The 22,763-nt window shown below is 47.7% G+C and overlaps 1 protein-coding gene across 3 annotated transcripts in view; it reads left to right on the top strand.

Annotated features, from left to right (window-relative positions):
* KCNT1 (potassium sodium-activated channel subfamily T member 1) overlaps positions 1–18,984 on the top strand; it is a 154,056-nt gene extending 135,072 nt beyond the window's left edge. Inside the window, exons 25-31 of one of the 3 annotated variants that reach the window (XM_019475633.2) lie at positions 613–696; positions 1,542–1,670; positions 2,845–2,865; positions 4,707–5,010; positions 8,425–8,487; positions 14,435–14,519; positions 15,451–18,984. In XM_019475633.2, the coding sequence (XP_019331178.1) occupies positions 613–696; positions 1,542–1,670; positions 2,845–2,865; positions 4,707–5,010; positions 8,425–8,487; positions 14,435–14,519; positions 15,451–15,571 (807 nt within the window). In that variant the 3' untranslated portion in view covers positions 15,572–18,984. The remainder of the gene's footprint in view (positions 1–612; positions 697–1,541; positions 1,671–2,844; positions 2,866–4,706; positions 5,011–8,424; positions 8,488–14,434; positions 14,520–15,450) is intronic. The other 2 variants (XM_059715698.1, XM_014603731.3) reach the window with 2 other exon arrangements.
* The last annotated feature ends 3,779 nt before the right edge of the window (positions 18,985–22,763 follow it).

Here is a 22,763-nt window from a genome sequence, read left to right as displayed (position 1 = left end):
GTCCAAGCATCCCAGTCCTGGCCTTCTCCTTCCTAGCAAGGGGGGCATCTATTGCCACCAGCAATCTCCGAGCTCCACATGTGCTTTTTGTGGGCCAGTGTTTCCTCCTCTAAGACTGTCTGACTTCCCCCACGATTCTGCGTATGGTTCATGTCTAACTTAGGGAGCTATCATCCACTTGGATGCATTGCTTCCTCCATATTGTGCTCTTGCTGCATTGCTTTTGAGGGCATATTTTGTAGCTTTGCTAGCCATGTTTGTCTCCCATGTTGTAGAGAAGAATAATTCTCATTAATAGTAAGCTTGATATAGCAGCAGGGTAGCAAACGCATACGTGAACCTCAACACCCTGCATCATTTTTCCTTGGGAGAGGAGGAGAAGGAAAGAGCCATACAGACTGGAGTAGGTTGCTTAATGCAGCTCAGGGCAGTGCCCAGATATCTTGGTGATGGGCAGGTTTAAGAACTGAAATGAAGGGAAAAGAGAATGGAACCACTACTTTTTTTTCTCCCCTAAATGACCAAGACGTTTGCAAATCAAGAGAAATGATTATAACAAAACAAATGAGCCTTCTCATGGCCTGTCTGACTCCCCCATCCCTGTCCTTCCAGTCCTTCGTGAAGGACTACATGATCACCATCACAAGGTTGCTGCTGGGCCTCGACACCACGCCGGGCTCGGGCTACCTCTGTGCAGTAAGTGCTGATTTCACCCTGTTGCGCGCTGCAGTTACTCGAGACGGTGGGTTTGCTCGTGCATCCAAACCTTACGGTCGTTTGTGGGGATTAGATCTGGGACATCCACCTCCCGCTGCACAGGCCTCCTGGGACACAGTCCTAACGACCTCCTTGTTTGTCCTTGGGTGTATTGCAGCTGCCACGTGGAGTTTGCAGGCGAAGCAGAGGCCACACAGGCTAGGGGCTTGGACACATGACATATGAACATCAATATAATTTAGGAGCCTCATCAAGGGGCAGTCGCATAATGATGAGCCCTACCTTTGGAAAAAATATAACGGGGAGGAAAACTGCATGGGTGCAAGTGATACAGGTGCAAAGCTATTCTGGGATAGCTGTTTGCTGTTGGCGAGCAGGCCCTTATCTGCTCCCCTTCACGTTGGCACTCTCCCAGAATAGCTGGGCATGCATCTGCTCAGACCGCGGATGCAATTTATATCAGTGTCCCAAAGCCAGAGTAAATTGCAGTCGTGCAAGTGTCTGGTGTCCAGGGCAAGGCCTGTGTCGTGCTTCCTCTGTGTCACCTGCACTAAGTGCTAATGCTAGAGGTTAAATTTATAACAGTACCCCCCCCACCTGAGAGATTTGGATAGGAACCAAGGCCCCCAGCCCCTGGGTCCAGACCCCTTGGAGCCCTGCAGAGGTTCAGATCCGTATCCAAACTCTGCAACCACTCCGTCCTGCCCTGCTACTGACTCCTGTTTGGGGCCAATACGGAGATGACTGTTTGCAATGCAGTCATGTACATATTGGCCCCTGTAGTGTTAGCCAAGCATTGTATTATTTTTTCCGCTCCTGGCCAGATGAAGATCACTGAAGATGACCTGTGGATCCGGACGTACGGCCGCCTCTTCCAGAAGCTCTGCTCTTCCAGCGCAGAGATTCCCATTGGGATCTACAGGACCGAATCGCACATGTTTGCAACCTCCGAGGTGAGGAAGGGCCACAGCTTGTTGAAGAGCTCCTGGGGCAATAAGGTCTATCAAGCTGGCCAGATCCCCCATCTCTGGGAGTTCAGAGCACCAGTGAACTGCACTGTTGTAACCTGTATGGGGGGGCTGGGCGTTCAGACACCAGCTAGGGGACATTTCCATGACCATGGGGATGGCTGAGACACGCTGCCAGAAGCCAAAGGGCACCCATATTGACTAGGGTTCGTCCCCAAGGGTTGGAACAGAGGGGGGATGCAATAAAGTTATATAGAGCCTCCATTTGCATGCATTAGTTCAGTGCAAAACAGCTGGAAACACCTGCCAAAAAAGGAGGCTGGTGCTGACTCACTGCTCTTCTCTCTTAATTTTGCTGTCTGTGTTAAGGCTCTTTTGTCAGAGGACATGTATGTAGTGGAGGCAGAGAAGCTGGTGCCCGAATGGTGCATTGCAGTAACATGAATAATGTATCCGTGTGGGTGCAAACAGTGATGAATGCTGCATTCGGAGCTGGGCAATCCTGGGGTCTTGCTCTGCTACTGACTCATTGCATGCCCTTGGGCACGTCACCTAGAAACAGCTCTTCAAACATGTTTGAGTCACCTGCTCTTGCTGGCTTTGGTGGGTGTTAGGTCTTTAAATGACCTCAAAAAGCTGGCTCCTGATCCTTCTGGGCTTCAGTGCCCCTGTGTATAAAATGCAGATCAGAGCGTCCTCGTGGTGGGGTTTTAGAGTTCACCGCGTTTTGGGCAGTGCTTTGAACATGGGCTTGCCATAGACAGGGTATGATGAAGTATTTCTTTAGCTCTCCAGGGCTTTCCAGCTCCTGAACAGCTGCTTAGAGATTGGAGGCTTTGGGGGGAGAGGTCTTGTCTGCATCAGTCTCGGCGGCTGTCGTGACACCAGTCGGGGGACGCTGGCATAGCTGTGTCACCTCCACGAGTGACCAGAGCTCTCAGGTGTCAACATTGCTCTGTCCACAGCAGGGGTTTTGCTGCTATAACCACATCGACTATGGGGGGCAAAGGGATATTTTCACACTGGTAGCCAACCTACCTACACAGGCAGAGCTTGGTAGCACAGGCCTGGTCAGTGATTTGGGCCATGATGAGCCAGCGCTAATACGCATTCATTCTTAACGCATCCTGACCTTTCTTTTTCTTTCCTCCAAATGCAGCCTCATGACATCAGAGCGCAGGTGAGTAGCGTTTGCATTAAACCTGGGAGAACTTTCCCGGGATCTTCTTCTGCTTCAGATAGTGCTGGCTGCTCTAATGTAATGCGGTGGGGAGCTTTGCAGTGAGCAATGCAGCGAGCTGGGTGCTAAAGAAAAGGGGAATTTCCAGAATTTGGTCGAGTTTTACCTCCCTAGGGAAGGAGCATTCCCTGTGCAAATGTCCCCTTTGGCTGGCTTGCTGGAGGGCCCTGGATGAATTGGATCATAGAAAATGAGGGTGGGAAGGGAGCTCAGGAGGTCCCGTCTAGTCCAACCCCTGCTCCAAGCAGGACCAGCCCCAACGACATCATCTTTGTTGAGCCGGGTCTTCAAAACCTCCAAGGATGGAGACTCCACCACCTCTCTGGGTAACCTGTCCCAGTGCTTCACCACCCTCCTAGTCAGGTAGTTTTTCCTAATATCCAACCTAAACCTCCCTTGCTGCAACTTGAGACCACTGCCCCTTATTTTGGTCTTGGGTTTTTGGGGCCTGGGAAGTAGCAAGAGAGAACAGGGGAAGTCTGAGGGGAAGGAGATCAAATCAATGCCCCCCGAGTCAGCTTGGTGCAAGGTCCTTCTACCCCTCTTGCACGCTTTTCATGCATGTCTACCGCACAATTAAAGTCCCCCCCCCCCCCCATTTTATGTTGGGGTTTCATTTCTGGACACTTGCACACCCTCTTCATGATCAGCACCACCAGGCTAAGGGAATGACTTCCCTCCTCTAGACACCAGGGCTTGCTCTTTAGGACCCCAAATGAGGCAGCAGCAGCCCAGCTGTGCCTCGTAGGACATCCTAAAGGAAAGTGTGAAGAACAGGCCTCGAATCATAAAAGAAAACTGGCTCTTGTTCCTCTAGGCTAAAGGAAGCCACCTCTTTAACTGCTGAAGCATTCAGTCAAAATGAGAGCGCGCACCATCTCGGAAATAAAAAATCCCCTAAAATTCCTGTTTGATCAGGCAGTCGAGACCCAGCGCTCATCTCCGTATCGGTGCGTGGCTGCATTTCTGCAATAATCTTTCAGTTACCAAAATCTTTCAGTCGCCCATGCGCTCATGTTGCTTTCTAGGTAGCTCAGTTATTTGAGAACATGGCCCTGAACTACCGCTTTGAAGCGATTGCTGGCTCTCCTTTTGAATGTGAATGCTAATCCCTGGCTAAATCAGCCTGTGGTTCTTTGCTTGAGTGGTTTCATTCAGCCTAATGACAGGATTTTTAGAAGGTAACTCTCTCCCTTTTTGGATCTTAATCCTTAAAATGCTAGATACGTACCTATTTCTTATCCCTCATGTTAGGAATAATTCCAGGATAAGACTTACCACGCTCTGCTAAGACTCAGAAAGCAAGAGCCCTCCATGAATTACACGGGGACATGTAATTCAGATAAGAATAGCTGATTAGAGAGCCAGCCTCAGCTTTAAAACATGTGGATTGAAAGGCTCATAGAAAGCTGCTGCCGCGAGCTGGAGGTTGGCGTGCAGTTAAATGCAATCTGATTCCTAGACGTGCTGCAACCCGTGGCGCTAATAGGCGGATCCGCGCCGTGCTGGGCGGTTTACGTTGCATGGTGGACTCATGCTTGTCACGTCTGCGGTAAAGGGGAGAGATAGTGATGGGAAAGTCAGCTCCTCGGGCATCCTGAGTGTCATCGTCTCCCCCAAAATCGGGGGTCCCCTGATAGCAACAGATTGCAGGCCATAATGCGAGACTGTTCCAGCCACGGTGCTGGGAACAGCCAACTCGGTTGGAGTCAGGCCGTCCCAATGTAGCTAGGAAAAAAGGCATTTTAGTTCTTTCCCTTATGAACTGCTGGGGCTTCCAGTCACAGATCTCAATCAATGTTGAGGATTGCGAGGATACCAAAGATGTCAAGGAGCACTGGAGCATCAAGACGAGCCATCACAGGAACTCCTGCTCCAGCGACCAGTCTGAGCACCCCTTGCTACGGCGCAAAAGCATGCAGTGGGCCCGCCGGCTGAGCAGGAAAGGAAACAAGCACACGAGCAAGACGGCCGAGTGGATCAGCCAGCAGAGACTGAGTCTGTACAGGAGGTCGGAAAGGCAGGAGCTTTCGGAGCTCGTCAAAAACCGGATGAAACACCTGGGTTTGCCCACCACGGGGTACGGTGAGTAGGTTTGGGTTTTGCTTTATGGTCTCTCCAGCAGCGCATCCCATTTGCAAGCCGATCACATGAGTTAGCACCCAGCCTAATCGAACCCGACATGTCCAGGGCATAAATATCCTGAAGCAAAGTCTCATCTTCCAGCTGGTTCGTAGTTCTGCATAGTGCATTCGCACTCAGCTGCCCCGTCACCCCGCTCTCCTCTTGGGACTGCAGAATCGAGGCTATAAGGGGCACGCGCTCAGCCACTGGCCTCGTTTCTGCGGTCTCAAATCACTGTGGATGCCTGTGTAATTCGTTTCACCTGTAATAACTGCGTGTGTCCCTGGTCTGCAGGTCCGAGTGGGGGCACAGACTCCTAAATGACCCATTCTCTATCCCTGCGGAAGCGATGGCTAGCTAAGGACAGGTCAAAACCACTGGCCTTCAATATGCAACCAAAATATCCATTTATTATAGACACTAATATTGTTGTCCGAGAATTCTCCCCTCTGGGGCATGCATGGGAAAACACCAATTTATAGGCTGGTGCAATAGCCCATGACTGTGTTTTCAAATCCTTCATAATGAAGGTGTTTGAGGAGCTAGAGCAGGGGTGGCCAACCTGCAGCTCTTCTGAAGTGAATATGCATCTCCTTGAATCTTTGCACAAGTGCACAGTGACCAGCTTCCATTGGGTCAAGCTGGTCACCGTGTGCTTGTGCAAAGATTCAAGGAGACACGTATTCACTTCTGAAGAGCCGCGGGTTGGCCACCCCTGAGCTAGAGGGCTGAGCGGTTAGTCTTTCGGACCTCTCCATAAAGCAAGCACTGTACCATATCCTCAGCATATTGTATGCATCCTCTAGTGCAACACGTATTTCTGGTGAAGGGTTTTAACTGGACTTTTCAACCAACTCTCTCAACTTTTTGGACAATAAGAATCCAATAATCCCTTGGTTATGACGCAGTCTCTGGCCCCCAGCTCTCTCGTGTGTTTGTTTTTCTTTTCTTCCTTTCTTTTAGCCATCCTGTGCTGCTGCTGCTGCCTGTTTGCCTCCATGCTAGAAACGCTTGTCCTCTTCATCCCTAGGCGATGGCTTCCTGCATACACTCAACGTAGCAGCTAGGCTCATATAGGATGACACAAGCCATAAGCACCGTCTTGTGCACTGAGGAATTGTGCAACGGGGGTGACCCTAGCAAGACACGGGGCGGGGGCTGGATTCCTAGTTGCTAAGAAGGTTTCTGAGGTTTGTTTTTTGCAGCCTTTCCGGCTATGAATGGGAGGGAAGAAATAGATGCAACACAGCCAAGTGTTTGGGTTTGGGATGGACGTAACCATTGGCACAGTTGGTTCAACAAAACGGAGCAAGGAAGAGGGTAGGATGGGTTTCAAATCAGAGGTGTCCTGGTAGGATCTAAGCTTGTTCTCACAGGCATTTAAGGAACTCAACGGTTGTGCAGGCAGGCGTGGGATCGTGGAGCATTGTTCCCCGCTTCTGAGCAGGGATCCAGTGGCACGGCGATGTTTGGAGAGGTATATCGGGGGTGGCTCTAAGTCCTGGTCCCACATGCCATGTAGTCAGGCATGGTCTGAGCCTGTAGTAGTCACAGACGGTAAAGTCGGAGTGATGATGTTGCACCAGCGATGACTGTTGTTGTCTTCTGAATTGAAGTGTTGGTAGATACATGATGAGAGGACACTAATTCTGCTTGACCATATAATGACACCGTTCGGAGCAAACGCAGTGGCTGCGGAGATGGTAATTGCATGGTGCCCTGTCATTGTAACCAAAGCTGCATCTAGGGTCTAACTACATAGCGGGGACTGCGCTAAGTTTTTTACGTGCTTAAAAGACCTCACCGTGGGTCATTTGTCTGTGCGCCTTTTTCTGTATGTAAGGAACAGTTGCATGCCAGCTGAAAGTCTGCAGGTGGAGCGGTGAACACTATGAGTGTTCGTGTCTCGTGTACTGCCATTTCCACGTGTCCTCCACAGCCCAGAGTTAGGACTTCTTCTCAATCTGCTGTCCCTGCTTTAAGTGTCCCACGCATTTCTGCTTCTTGTTCAGCTGTTTCCAGCCCTGGCTCAGAGCCTGGACCCTGGATGTTGGCGTTTCCTCCTCTTAATATGCAAACGAAGGACTCATTTCTTTGTAGGTAACCGCCAGGGCTGGGCAGTTGCTTTGGGATGCTGAAGTCTTAAAGGCAGGTACAGAAATTATAAGAATTTAATATAACAATGCCCTGGGATATTATCTGAGGGGCAGCAAGAGCATCTGTTAAGTAGTCAGGGCTTGTAATAGAGATGATATCTTTTATTAGACCAACAAGATTTTTGCAAAAAATATATATTTAATTGCAAGCTTTTGGGCTTCTTTAATTTCAATTAAAGGCTTTTTTTTTTGTGCAAAAATCTTGTTGGTCTAATAAAAGATATCATCTCTATTACAAGCCCTGATTGCTTTTTCCTCTAGACCAATATGGCTACCACCTGGATACCTGACGTCTGTTAAGTAGTGGAAGAAGTGAGTCAAAGATCACATATTTTCTCTCCCTTTAATATTAGGCAAATGGAAAAAAAATCTGTGCCTTAATCTATGCCTACAAAAGGGCAAAAGCTGCTAAAGACCTTGAGATACCGACCATCAAAGAGAGAGCCATATGGGTTCGGGCTACCCAAAGATAGGGTTTGTTTGCACAGCCGCCTTTTCAGAAGGTTTCCAGGCTCCTTTGCTGGTGAAGTTTCAAGACCTGCTGCCCCGATCACGTACGGTCCTCTAGCCTTTGCTGGACATCCAGTCTGCAGGACAGGCAAAAGTCCAGGTGGGTGAACCGGCTAGGAAAGCTAGACCCCATCACAGCGGGCCCCGGGTGTCCTATCAGGTCAAGCAGCAATGCTGGATCCAAGAGCTGAGACAAAATCCAAATAATTGCACGAGAGAGTTTATGGTGGGGCCAAACCTCGCAGGAGGGACGTCCTGTCTAACCGTGATGCTGCAGGCTGGGGCATGCTGGCTCGAGTCCTCTGCAGCACCTGAGCCCACCTTGGATTGAGGGCAGGTTTAGCTTGAACACCGCAAGTGTCGTGGCTTGAGAAGAGGGGGAAGCTGTTTAAAGCCAGGTATAGAGAGGAGGAAATGTGCCATGAAATCTGAAGCTCCTTTGGACCCCGTTGCATTGGTGTGGTGCTCTGAATACATCGTCACAGCATCCCACCTGTTGTTGTCCGAAACCCCATGACGTCGTGGACAGAGCACATGAGTCTGCCTTCTTTTCCCCTTTTCTTTATCTTTTGCCCATTTTATCACTGAAGCTCAGGAGCTTGTCTCTAATATTTGCCAAATCACTGCTTGCTGATCTCTCTCTTTCTCTCTCTCTCTCTCTTTCTCTCTCTTTGTTTATGTCTGTACCTTTTTTCTGTATGTTCTGTAGAGGATGTAGCAAATTTAACAGCCAGTGATGTGATGAATCGGGTAAACCTTGGATATTTGCAAGGTAATTCTTTTCCCCGGGGAGTCAAGCCTGACTCGCTGCACACCGCGTAACAAGATCATGCCAACTAAAACTGCCTCTTGCCAGTTTTCACCTTAGACGGATGCGCACCTTTCAAGCACTCGCTCGCAGGACGGGGGGTGAGAGAAAGGCCGTCCTGTATTACGTCCCAAATGGAAGAGCCGATAAAAGTCACAGAGACAGAAAACTCGGCGGCTGTTTGCTAGGTCGAAGTGTCCAGAGCAGTTCCACCTGCACAATGTCACTTTAAAAACCCCTCTTTCCAAAGTGAGCAATTGCAAGTCAGAATTGATTTCCATTTGTGGAAACCAATGGGAATTGGAGAGTTTGGGGTTGGGGGGAGGGTTTGGCAAAATGAAGTAGGCTGGAGATAAATTGTGGCCTCCATGAGCTAGGGAATATGGGCTTGGGTGCAGGTTTGAATGAGTCCCAGACTTGTTCGCTCAGCAAATAGCAGAAAGATAGAGCCCAACAGAGCCTCTATTTTATGGTTATCGAGCCTTTGGGGGGCCTTTAAATCATTCACACAATCAAAATACAAATATTTTATCGTCTCAGATAAGGGCAGACTGATCAAAGTCTGGTGGCCAGCTACCATTTTTAAAAGTCTTGTTAATGCTAGGCTTTCCTGGCTGTTTCATCTGAAAACTCCTCCCCAGGAAAGCCTTAAAATTTAACCCAACCCTTTATGCTTTCTTAATGGGTCTCCCCAAAGCGATCAGTGCAGGCCCAACTTGAGCCGAAGCAGCAACCTTTGCTTCATCGGTTATAACCCACATTTTACCTAGCTCATTTGGTGTCCAAGGGAACAGTCCCCTTCCAAGGCTGCTGCATTGCTTTGCAATTACCCCCTACATCCAAACCTCCGAGTGGGAATTGGATTTCATGCTAGATTAAGCTTTAACTCAGTGGGCGCTACCAGCCTGCTGTCCTGTGTCGCTCTGTGGAAGATAAGCTGCATGTAAAAATATCCTAGCATTTAAGTGAAGATAAATGCAGGAAGGGATGTTAACTATGGATCAGTGTCACCAAAATTCATAATGTTGATGGCTGCAGCAAAACCAAAATATAGCCCATTTTTTTTGTAGTACTGGTCTGCCAAAGCCCTTTTTAACCAAATAACCCAAAGATGAGCAAAGATTATAAACCACTTGAGAATCTCCGGCCTTTACTAGCCCACACTTAAGGTGAAAAGTTGGCATTTTCCTATTAATGGTGTGCTTCGTCAGAGAAATGGCCCCAAATGTGGTTTCATGGAAGTCCCACTCAAATACAGTATATTGCCAGCTAGTCAGCCCGTGCTCGGGAAGTCCATGCCTCAGTGAGTTTCCTTCGGCTGCAGCTCCTTTGATTTATTCTCCTGTAAAAAATCACGCTGCCGCAGTCCAGAATGTCAGAGCAGGAAAAATGCATCCTAACAACTGGATAAATCGGGAGAAGTCAAACATATGCACAGAGAAAATCTGGTTGTTCAGTAAATTTGAATTCTGGATGGATACATCTACAAGCTCAGGTTCTTTTTTAATTAGCAGGCTCTGTTTCTGTTTGGCCACGCTAAATTGGTCTCGTGAGAAAGCAAAGATGAGCGTGGCGGAGGCCCTGACCTGTAGGAGACAATATGGCAATATACTCAGTGGGTTAGCAATGCTTTGATCTAATGCATGGTTTTGCTAGGAAAAGCTGCTTCCATGGAGCAGGAAAGCCTGCCTCAACCAGAGGCCTCTTATCCCCTCATTTGGCCAGCTGCACATTTGGGACAACCTTAGCTATAAGAGGTTTTCGAGGTCTCTAGCTGTGCACTCAGTCCATTTCCATTCTTCTGCCCGTCTTCACTGTAAGGCTAAACATTGGGATGTGACTGGTACGAGAGCATCGTCTAAAACCGACCTGTGCCACGGCTCTGAGTACTGATTGGTGGCTCAACCTTTTGGTATTCTGGACGTAGGTTAGCATGGTACCAACCAGCGTCTTCCCCCAAAAGGGAGTGCATCACTCGCAACCCTCCGCATGAACTCACCTCCCCTCCAAGAAACCTCCAGGCCTGTACTTAGTGGGGATGCCACGCAGAGAAGAGCGTCTTTCAGGTTGTTCTGCAAGTGCTCAGGCTTGGGCTTAGATGTGGGATCAAGTCCTAGAGGTTGGGACCTGGTTTTAATACTGTCCTTTAGCTTTCGTGGGCATCCGCTTGGGGCAGGGAGCTAAGATGTTCCACCAGAGCATAGTTCTGTGAAGGAGGCGGAGGGGAAAGGCCTTTGCTAGGTTAGACTTGTTGAGCATTACAGAATTGCACCCGGCAGTGAATTGGCTGAGAGCGGAGAGAATGAAACACAGGTATAATGTGCTCCTCTCCGTGCGTGCCATGGAAGAGGAATCCACCTATTGCACATGCCGCAGCCGACGGTGTGACCTTCTGGGTTAATCGCAGCGAGGGCGTTGCAGTAAAAGTTGAGGTAAGAGAGGCACAAGGAACCGTGATGCACCTTGGAGGGATGCCGTCCTTTTCTGGGCCACTGTAGAAGGAAACAGCTGATCTTGGTTACTGCAGAGGCGGCCCTGGTAGGATGAACACTGCTGTGTGATGCCCCCCTTTTCACCAGTGCCCTTCACCCAGGTCTCAAGCATCTTTGCTCCTCGGGGACCCTTCATTTCCAAAGATGCAAATAAATGCATGCCAGTTTTCTGCTCCAAGTGGTAAGAGTAGCTGTGCTCAAAGCTAGTTGCTCTTTTCAACTCTCCTGGAGTGCGAGTTGCAGAATGGAGAGAGTCCCAGCCGCAGCAGAGCGAGAGGTTGTCAATCGAGGCTGCCGGAGCTGATGGCAATGGAGCAGTGCTCAGATGGCATGGGCAGGGGAAGGAGATGGGCCGGGAGAAGGGGATCCCGAAACATCTAAATTTGCTGAGGTTTCACTGTTACTAGCTCTAACGTAGAAGGGAGGAAAGAGCCATGCTTAGCGCTTCCCAAATCAGTTTGCTTGCCCTAGGTCTTTCGAGGCAGCTGTTAACGGGATCCAGGGAATAGCTAGTCTATGTGGTCATTGAATAGGTGTACAGATTTATCGCCGCAGTAGGTTTCACAGTATTTCTCTGCAGTGGCAAGTCAAGCATGACTGTTGTGGCTTAGCTGTTTCCCATCAGCTGCAGGAGCTACAGGCCGTGCACTTGTGCTTGTTTGGGGGCCACTAAAGCCATGATTCTTTGTCAATGGAAAGCCTGTCATTACATCAATGTGCAGAGTAAAAATGACATGAGCTGTAGCATCCTCATCATCACGGCCGGATTCCCCAAGCTGCATTGCACAGACCAGTCTTGATCAGTGCTTCCATGCTGTCTGTGCAAGCAGAAACTGCTGCGAAGCCTGTTGAATGTATTTATTGGCAAGCAAAATCCTCAGATTTAACCTCAAAGCGGTGCCTCTGCCCTTGAATTGAAACGTCTGCTGTCAGCAGCGGTCATGCATTTTTGCACGTGCATCTGCCCAGGCTGCTCAGCCAGGCCAACTTCTGCTTGACCCATTTTTACAAGCATCTGGGCCTTTGGCATGCAAAATTGGGTGCTAAACCATCTCCCAGCATCCTCTAGACATTGCACTTGAAGAGAACGATCTGTGTGTCGTATTAATCAAAACCCAGGGAGACGTAACCAAGGTTGAAGGGCAGGTAGGCAAGGTAAACAGCAAAAACAAACCTTCTGTCCAGGAAGGTTCAGCCACTGCAAGACAAGACTCTGGTACCATTAAACATCCTCTGCAAGATAAGGTCTTGATTGAAACGTCAAAAAATCCAAAGGTCTAATAGACACGACCGACTGTTTTGCTCTAGAGAGGCAATATTTCTGATTAATGTGGGAGACGAGGTCCCAGTGGAAAGCCTTGCAGCGAGCATGTAACTGTCCTATTTGCTTCTCTGCCCTTGACGTAGCCTCTCTACTAACCTTCCATCTCATGAGCCATCCTGTACATACTGCACTTTGTCAGCGAATGTATAAACACTGTTATTTGTGCGACCGCGACCGACCCCATTTACACGTACGGCGCCATGTGTTTATCCACATAACTGTCTTGATCACCGAACCGGCACACTCGCCTTCGTTTCACTCATCACCTTTTTACCCAGCTGTTCGAAAAGCAGAAGGCACGGCCCCTCATTTAGATCAAAGATGCTTGGTCTGCACAACACCCATGCGATGTAAAGAAAGGCTGCGCAAATAAGTGTATTCATGCGGTGAGCTTGTTACCACAATTGATAGGGCTTGTTCCAGAGAATATGGCTCTCCAGGCTCATATATCGATAGCCATGAATATTTTCTGATGGATTTTCCTGTTCTTCCAAACTTGGAGCTTTGCCCTTGAATTCCCTTGACATTAACTGCCTCCCTTGATTGCACTCCCTTTCGCCCTGGAAGCACACTGCATTTCCTTTGGGCAGACCAAAGAAATAATCATTAAATACATTCTGCTCCTGGGAGGACAGGGAATGGGTGAAGCAGTCCAACAAGGGGCACTGAGCCTATGGCAAAAATCAGAGCAGCCTCGGGGCTTTCTAGCTGCCCCCGACAGACATTGAAATCTGTGGGGAATGCCCAGTGCAATGAGACTAACATCTTTCTATCTTTTTTAATGCATTAAAACAAGGTAAGCGCAGCTCTTTCCTTATTTTGGAGATACCACCTGTTCTGGGACTGATGCTAAGAATAGTCCAGGACTGAAATCCCCTCCAAGTGCCTTCAGACACTTGCATGTGCCCAAGCAGCCTGGCTGGCATGGTGCTAGGGAAGAGGGATGAATGCACATGCAAAATGGGTGAGGCAAGGGCCTGGCTCCTGCAGTTAGCCATTAGACATTGAAGATGCTCATGTTGCTCTTGGGGACAGACAGGGGGTCTGAGACTGGCACCAAGGGCCCCAACAGGAGCACCGCATGCTGTGCAGAAGGGAAAGCCGGCTCAGGAGTGTGAGCATGGAGGCCTGGGGGAAAGGAAGAAGCAGGTGCTGTGTCAAGGAGGCAGGGAAGTGCCTGCTGCAATTTCAGCCTTGCCTTCTTGCAGTCCCTGCAGCCAGTGGGGCCCCACTTCAGTTAGAAGAGCTTGCCCATTATTAAGGACCCAGCCCAAGTGAGAAGGGGAGCCCAATTTTTCACCCCAGCCTCTCCCTTTATCAAGCTGGGTGCTCACAAATGGTAGGACATCCCGTCTTGAGGGACAGAGCTCGTATCCTTCAGGCTTAACTCTCTCTGGACCAGAAAGATAAACTCAGGATATTTGGTCATGGCAGGGCTCCCACGTGCAAGCCAGCCCTGCTAGTCTGTGTGGAGGGGAAGGGGACACCCACCTCCTACAACACCCCACACCCTCTCTCTCCTACAACACCCCACATCCGCTCTCCTACAACACCCCACACCCTCTCTCTCCTACAACACCCCACACCCTCTTTCCGGGGACGCAGTGGGGACTCTGAATGGCATCGTGCTCCTCACCCCACTCCTTTCCACCACCTGCTTGTGGCACTGCATCGTGTGAGTGAGCTATCTATGGCTTGTTGTTCTGGGAGACATGCCCAGACACAAAAACAACGTGGGTAAACAGGTCTTGCCCATTTCCCCTTGATTGAAATACCTGCTGGTGTTTGAGGATGGGAAGGAAAACCAGGTCCAAAGAGCTACGAGCCACCAATCTCTATTGCAGCAGTCTTTGTCCAAGGGCTTAGGGTACAAACCTCACTGGATGTCTGGTCCAGGAACACCACTGAATGCTCATTATTTAGCACATCTGCTTCTGTAATCACAACCCCTTGGGAAGTGCACCAGCCCCTGTGGTTCCCCAGGTTTAGGAGCGCAGAAGTGATTTGTTGAACGATTGCTGCCGAATCCAGTCGAGAGTTACCGCCCGACAGGCCAGTCGTCTGCATAACAACTCTGTTTCTTTCCCCCTTGCAGATGAAATGAATGACCACCAGAACACGTTGTCCTATGTCCTAATCAATCCACCTCCGGACACGCGCCTGGAACTCAATGATATCGTGTACGTATTAAACAAGTGCCAACCCCGTGCGCTGCGATGCTGGGTGGTCTGTGAATGTTGCTAAGTGCAGTCTGTTTTTAAGGCTTGAGATGGTTCATGCCTTTCTCCAAAAACCTTTCCCATCCTTTCCCTATTTCACTTCGAAGAATTTGCTTGAAAGAGTTGAGGGTTCCCCATGGGTAAGAAAGTGTTTATTATTAGTATAGGGGTGCAGGTTGTAGCCGTGTTGGTCTAAGGACATCGGCAGACAAGGTTTTTTGGGTAAATCTGATATCATTTATTAGCCCAACTCAGATAATTGGAGAAATTCTTCTTTGCCAGCTTTTGGGTATAAATACCCTTTGTTAGGCTGAGGAAGCATCTGCAGTTGGCGTGTGCTCTTCCTGGATAGAATTAGTATGGCTTTCTTCTGGTTTTGTAGTTTTCCCACCCTGTGAGATGTAGAGTCCAGGTTCACTCTCTTCCTCAAATTTGATGTATCCATAATCCTTCTGCATGCGAATGAGCTGTGTTGGGGTTTTTTAGGCTCTACAGTATCAAGAAAACAAGTGAAAATTAGTTGAAAAACTGTGGCAACTTTATGAGCAAGAGCCCAAGACAAAATGAACATCATGTAGCAGCATTTTAATGACGAATAGATCCGTTTATTCACAGGAGCATGCCTTTTTGCCTGGCTATTGTGCCAGATGTATATAGCATATAACAGGAATCTGGAAACTAGTTAGGTACATGTCCTACCCCAAAGCAGATTTCAGGCCAAATCTTCCCCTTTGCACTGATGCGACTCTGGAGTAGCTACGCTGCTGTTAGCGGAGAATACTCCCGCGTCTTCCCCCAAGAAACCACGTGCTTTCAGGTGATGATGACTTGTGTCCAAGGAGTCTCGTGTTGGAATGGAACAATAATTAGCTGCTTCTTTTATTTCTGCTAGGTATTTAATACGCTCTGACCCTCTAGCGCATGTATCCAATGACACGCACAGTCGGAAAAGCAGCTGCAGTAACAAGCTGGATTCCTGCAATCCTGAAACCAGAGATGAAACGCAGCTCTGAATGACCTTTGCACTGAACACGTGTCTCCTCCTCCTCATATTGCTAATGCATGGGATTGTAAGAGAACTGACTGTAAACCAAACCCAGGGGGAAGGGACTTTGCGGGAACGTGCACGCCAGGTGGAAGTCTGTACAGGAATCGAGACGCAAAGATCAACTGTCAGCGGTTCCTGGCAGTTTACTCCTCCGTTCACATTGCACTATGGAAATGTCATTCCCAACCTGGATTCAAGCTGCTTAGAAATGCCTTGGAAAGGAAGCTCCTAAAACATGGGTGTTAAAGGCCAGGCGGCCAAGGAAAAGGCTGGCAGTCGCATCCGTCTTTGTTTCTAACTTTTTATATGCACCGCAACTAGTGAGACGGTCTTTGCTGGCACTAGTAGAAGCAGCCCAAACTGAGATCATGAGTCAAGCCTGGTTTACAAGAAGGATCATGCTGGAAAATGTCCCTGACACCATACAAATTGCTCTACCCCCTCAGCGGACCAGGGAAGTGCCAATGCAAGAGAGAAAAAATGATCCTGTAATCTTCTTTCTGTTTCTGGTGGGATCCCCTGCCTGACAGGCCATCCTACCTTATTGTCTCACATGGATGTTCTTAGTGTGCTTCAGCATTTGTAGGCCTACTGCCATTTTCTATCATGGGGAAGGGAGTCCGACAGAAGAGAGATCCAGGGAGGGATAGAGGAGACCAAGTTATCCATGGCCAATGATGGAGAGCTGCTCGGGGGGGGCGCAGAACACCTTCGTCTTGGAGGGTTGATGGGAGCGTGCGGTTTGTCCTCAAGAGCTGGACTCAACACCTTGCCCATCTCTTGAAACTGCAGCATCCTGTGCTTGTGTGTCATGTCCTATCCAAAGGATGTGCTGACTCCAGCATTTCCTTTAACATGTCATAAACCAACTAAAGGGGGACCAAAAGTCAGGCATCTTCCGTGCACACTTGCCTGTTACGTGTGTCCATATCGCTGCAGAAACGTTGGCTCAGCTTCCTATTGTTGTTGGGGCCCCCCGGCTAATATCCACACAGACTTTGGCCCATCGTGAAAGTATTTGGTACCTCCTCTGGCTTGCATGCTAGATACTATCAGCTGGCAACTGCCCTATCTTAGCCATTCCTCTCTGAGGGTTGACAATCCCTTCTATCATGGAGATTGAAATGCAAACAAGGATCCAGGATTAGCATGATGGTTAAGCTAATTGATGAGTCCCGTATCAATAGATGGGCAGGGATAGAGACTAGGGATAGCTTGGCTGTGTTGCACACTTTTGTCATGGATACAGGGCTGAATCTATGGTGATCCCGCACATCAATTCTGAAAAAACTAATTAAAGCTAAAAAAAAAAATGGAGATGACGGGGCTGGCTACTTACTGGAGCAGGGACTAGGAGGCCGCCCGGGGATGGGGATTGTGAACAGCGCTCTCCGGCTTTGAGTAACCTTTGCAGAACTCTTGGATGCAACATCGGCAGGTCTGCGGTCAGGCCCGGTTTCATAGGGATGTCCCAATTTTGCAAATACTTAACACGAGTCGGTTGACTGGGCGCATTAGGCCTTTTTTGCCCATGCAAATTGCCCATGTGGTTTCAGGAGAAGAAGGTCCAAAGCAGACTTGCTTTCTGTACTCTTCTGATTCATGTCTTCAACATGGCATGCTGTCAAGTGGCGCCGGTGCTTGCGTAGGTCCGTTTTGATTTCTACTCTGGTATCACCACATCCTGCCCTTCCCTAGGCTCTTGCTTCTCAAGTCACAGCAAGAGAAGCTCACATGCAGGACCCCCCCCGGTTCTAGCAATCATCTCCCCCTTCCCCTGCACGCGGCTCCATTGGTTTTGCCTTCACGGCTGTGCATTGTGGCCACCCATTGCCCCAGGCCTAGTGGCATCTAGGTTGAGTTAGGTACTTTGGCTCTCTGAACAGTGGTGGGAAGAGTTACTAGGTGCCAAATGAATGAGATCCATAATAGCCAATGTGCTGAGCGGAGCCCGCACTGCCAAAGCTACTCCACAGATCGTGCTCAGAGGTGGCTGGAGCTTAAGTCATTGAGTGTTGCTCCAAATCCAGGCTGGAGGCTTCCAGAGCCAGAAGTGCCCTGGCTTTAGGCTCCTTTCGGACAGTGCCCTCCTTTTACTCTGTAGCTCAAAGCACCAGGCACATGGGAGACTTGAATTGAAGTCCGGTCTCTGCCTGAGCTGAACCAAGGATTTGACTCCCTAGGAAATGCCCTAAACCCTTAACAATAAGGTATGTGGAGGGCAGAGCCGTCTCATCCCCTTCTGTGGATGATATTTCACCCCTGGAGCAGGGGTTTGGCTTTTCCATAGCCTGGGGAGTGCCGTACCCACAGGGCAGTGGAGTTAAAGTCTTTCTCTGTGCGGCGCAGTGAATAATTTTTTACTAAGCAGACCAGCTTCCCCAGGAGTGAGACCCCGGCATCTCAGAGTCCTCTAGGGTCCAGAGATCAGTGCAGTTTCTTGGGAGATGTGGATTCAAGCCCTGGTCTTAAATCAGGGAGAGAAGAGATGGGAACTGAGGTCTCCCATTTCCCAGGTAAGTTTTCAAGTCACTGCGTGCCGAGGTACAAGTGGAGATCACCTGCTGCTTTTGTGTGATGCCGGATCTGCTAGACGTAGTCCAACAACATCTATTAGCTCAGGTCCTGCAGAGGAGGGATCCAGCTTGAATCCTTCCACGACAGAGGTGCTGAGCCACTCAGTACTACCAGGCTTGAGATGAGACCTGAGTGCTGGAGAAACTGTTGAGAAGATAGATGCAAAAATGGCTTAAGGTCATTGCTGTCTACTCAGCCTCATTCCTCTCCCCTTCATCCTCCCTAGCTCCATCATAGGGGCTATGTTTGTAAAGTACTTAGAAGATGCAAGGCTTAATCATCCCAACTATTACCCTTGGGTTTCACTATAGTACTAAGGGTCCTGAGTTATAGATGCACCCCAGACTCTGTTCTGTAAAGATGCTGCTTCTCTGGTCATACTTTTCTTTGACTTGTTGGCTTAGTTAAGACATTATGACCCCTTATTTGAAGGCTTCTCCATCCCCATCTGCCCTTTAAATACAAATTTCTCATCAGCTAAGCCACCTTAAATTTGGGAATGGGTTTGCTAGTCATTTCCCTGGGATTGTTTACTGATGACACGTGTATTCAACTCCTAAAAGTAACAGACTCTGTTTGGTCTGCCTGGAGGTTTGAGGAACCAAAAATATTGATATCTTTGTTATGATCATCAGAAACAAAGCTCTACTTATCTTTTATATAGTTTTATAATTGGGTAAAGCTATATGTACGTGTTGCTTTTGCCTACAATAAAGACATATGAATGTACAGAATAACCTTAAACACACTAAACAGCAATGTACACTCCGGCCAACTCCTATTAAAATTTGCATTGACTTACATGGTAGAGAACTTTCTATAGCAGAAACATGAAATGTATTTTTCATCTATTTTTGCACACTTTAAAATGTTGATGTGTGAATGTTTTATTTGAATGCCAAGTGGATAAACAGGTTGTGAACTTTATATACTTTTACATTCAGATATTAAACTTTAAATGCAATTTTGATAAGACGTCTGTAAAGCACAACATCACGAAATCCCATCAGCCATCACGGATTGGTTGAACGGCCATTGACAGATGAGCGGATGCAATAGCGTTGCCCTTGTTTTTTGGAAACATCAGCCCTTCGTTTTGAGTGACGCGCCCAATAAAAACTGTTTATAAAATTTGCTGTTTCAAATTGCAGCTTCAAGCAGCTCATATAATGCTCAGATACTTCCATACCATCTGCTCTACCCCGGTGTGGGACATTAACAGGTCGATCTAGAACCCCATACCCACGGCTTGCAAAACGCCAATACTGTAATTCTGCAGTGAGGTGGGGACCAATACAAAAACCTGTCTTTAAACTGTTCTTGAGGAGTCATTGCCATATATTATACACACTAGAAAAAGGGGAAAGCTGTTGACTGGAGTTCCTGACTCAATCCATTCCTGGTCCCAAAGTACAGTAACTTGAGGACTAATTCTCCAAACTCTCTTATGCTTGCTGATCACTGTGCCCCCCCCTGCAGAAACCAACAACAAAGGAAGAAGCTCGCTGCTCCATACTCTAAGTTTGCAAACAATTTATGCGGGATGGAGTATTGAAGAAAGAGCAGGTATGCTGTATGGTGAAGGGGCTAATATTACTTATGTTCTTGTCCAATTTCTGTACTGCACCATTGCTACAACAGCCAAGGAGGAATCCTGCTGGTTTATGTAATCTCTTTACAGTTGAACTCTTTCTCTTGGGTCTTGTGGTCAAACTTTGCTTGCACTTGGTAACTCTTCTGCTTTGTTTCCGTACTGCCACAGCATCAACAAGAAGATGTAGGCTGTGCCCTTCTGGAATCTCACGTCACTTTTCTTCTGCAAGTGAAATGCTCCCAAAGGTAGCTGGAGATGCACATGAATATAAAAATAATAGGAGAGAGAAATAGATGAGTCAAGAACATGGACGTAGAATTTAAAAGCTTGGAACTAGGATGCTGTGGTTGGTACTGCCAGTCAAACAGGTTTTCACATGCGCTTCCCCCTTCATTTACAATTGAAAAAGGACTGTGCACGGGAATCAAACAGGCTGTATGGAAACACGTTAACTTTGAAAAGGCTGCAGTGCTATAATCCCCGTGTCTCCGAGATAGTGAAACAGGTAACGAAACGTAGCTCCTGGTTGGAGTTTCCTCAATGTGCTGTAACATCTCCTGAGGGGGGGGGGGGGAAAAAACCCAGATAAAATTGGAATTGGCTGCCTTGTACAATAATCCCATTGTTTTTTTTTTTTCATTCTTGTCATGAGTATCGGTAGTTCTGGTTGCTTCCAGCCGATTGTAGTTGAGTTTGCCCACACAGTGGGGAAGACTCACTTTTCATAGTAGCAAAAGTAGCAAGTCAGACTGTGGGATCTGCAGCAGGTGACAGAAGCAGCATCGCCTTTCCCATGAGCCTTCATCCATCCTTGGATCCAGAGTCAAAGAGGACCGTTTCGGAGGGGCTCCAGTAGCGGGACAGCTGGGCAAAACAGCCTTTCTTGTCCCCCTCTAGTTGTCCGGTGAGAAATAAATGAGATATCACACAAAAAAATAACCACAGAAAACATGCTGTTGCAGGAGTGGAAGTGACAGACATTTCATGAGGACAACCCTCTTCCCCTGACATTTCCAAAATCAATCTCTACAGGTGGGAATATGTTTAACTGAGTCTAAATCCCAAATTTTCAGAGGCCTCCCAATCCCCTCTTGTCACTCAGGTGATAGTGAAGTAAAGCCATAATTGGACACATGAATAACATGTAAGATGTGCTACAGGTGAAATGAGTGTACTCTGGTCTAGGCTCCGTGTCCCTGGCTGGGTACATTGTGTGCACACACACACACACACACACACACACATTCGCTCCGATTACTGACAAATAAGTTGAATGTTCCCTTTTCATTTGACCTCCGTGCACTGATCCAGGGTGTGACTAGGAGACAGCCTCAGAAACGTACCAAGGAGACAGTACAACAAAGCACGCTTCCTGCATTGATGCATGCCTTTAACGTGCAACTGCAGTTGGGTATACCAAACAGCCATCACAACCCAGGCCTGCAGCAACAGGAGTTACTGCTACAAGGTGCAAGGAAGTGAGAGAATGATACTATGAGTATTTCACACGATGAAATAATTGCACAGCAAGTCATGCTGAACGCTGAGACGATGCACTGCCTTTGAGTGATCAAGTCTAAATTAAGGACCACGGTTGAAGGATGCCAAAAAGCCAGCTGAGTAGCAACCCTAGATTCAATGCGGGGAGAGCCACCGTGCAGGATGAAGAGAAGGAAGCAGAAAGGAAAGCTGTCCCTTCTTGCCAGGCATACATGCAGATCACTCCTTAACAGCAAACAATCGTGGTGCATTCAAAAGCAACTCCAACGCAAGGTTAACATGTGCATGTTTCAGTACGATACCAAAATTGTGCGTGTTCTGTGGCATTTTGATAATGCTTCATTTTGTTTAATATATAAATAAACATATTTAAAAAAAGAATAATGCTTGTACATCTTTTCCCTTGATTATTTCTATGGTGTCAAGTCATACCAAACATTCTCACGAGATGTAAAAAATAAGACAAAAACCATCCACAAAAGCCTGCTGTAGATATTTGTCTATGATTGGTGGACTGCTACGATCAAACATTTCTTTTTTTTTTTTTTTTTTAATTCTTTAGAACTGGTTACAAGACTAATGTAAAAGCAGAATTATTTAATGTTCCTGGAAACACGAATGTGTCAGAACAAAAATTGTATCTGCTTAAAAAAGGGTTGTCATAGAAAAGTACCAGTAACAAAATCCCACATTCCCGTGTCCTTTTAATATTCTGAGCTATTGGGGGGGGCGCGCGCTGGTACTTCTGGGCCTAGCACGATTGCAGTTGTAACCACATACATATAGCCTTTTTTGCCAGACAGTCCCTGCAGGCAAGGGTGACAGGGATAAACCAGAAGTGCACAAAACTCATCAGTTGTCCACCGATTCCTGGGAGGGGATGAAAGAGTTGCTGATGCCGAGTGAACCTATTTAGCTAAGCTTTTGCTAACTACATCAAGAAGCCACTATGCAAAGACTTTATTCAGGCTTAGGGCAGAAAAGGGAAGATGGCGAAATCAGCAGAAAAGTCGTGGCATTTACAGGTTTACAAAATAGATATATATATATATATTTTTTTTTTGGTAAACCTCTGTGTGTGTGTGTGTGTGTATATATCAATCACATTCCAAACCTGTATATATCTCAATCACATTCCAAAATGCCAAAAATCAGTTAAGTACCAGCCTCACCTTGCAGAAATCCTTGCTTCTCACATCCTATCTAGCTATTAATAGACAGCCATAACCCTAGAAGACAGATAGATATCTATCTGGTGTGCGTGTGTGTGTGGTGATTGATATCTATCTATCTATCTATCATGCAAGAAGCAAGGATTTCTTAGGGTTGTCTTTTTTTTTGTTGGACCCACTGCGTAGTTGGGCTAGAGTTAGACAAGCTTTTGAATGCAAGACGTTCTTCATCCAGGCACGTCGGGCTTCCTATCAGGACAGTGTCCGTGACACTTTGCTGCTGCTGCTCAATTTAGTTGTTATAATAATGAGAA

This window comes from Alligator mississippiensis, chromosome 12 (assembly GCF_030867095.1).
Source record: "Alligator mississippiensis isolate rAllMis1 chromosome 12, rAllMis1, whole genome shotgun sequence".
In the NCBI taxonomy this organism is placed as follows: Eukaryota; Metazoa; Chordata; order Crocodylia; family Alligatoridae; genus Alligator; species Alligator mississippiensis.
Note: the sequence above shows the minus strand (reverse complement) of the source record. Positions and strands in the feature narration are given on the sequence as shown.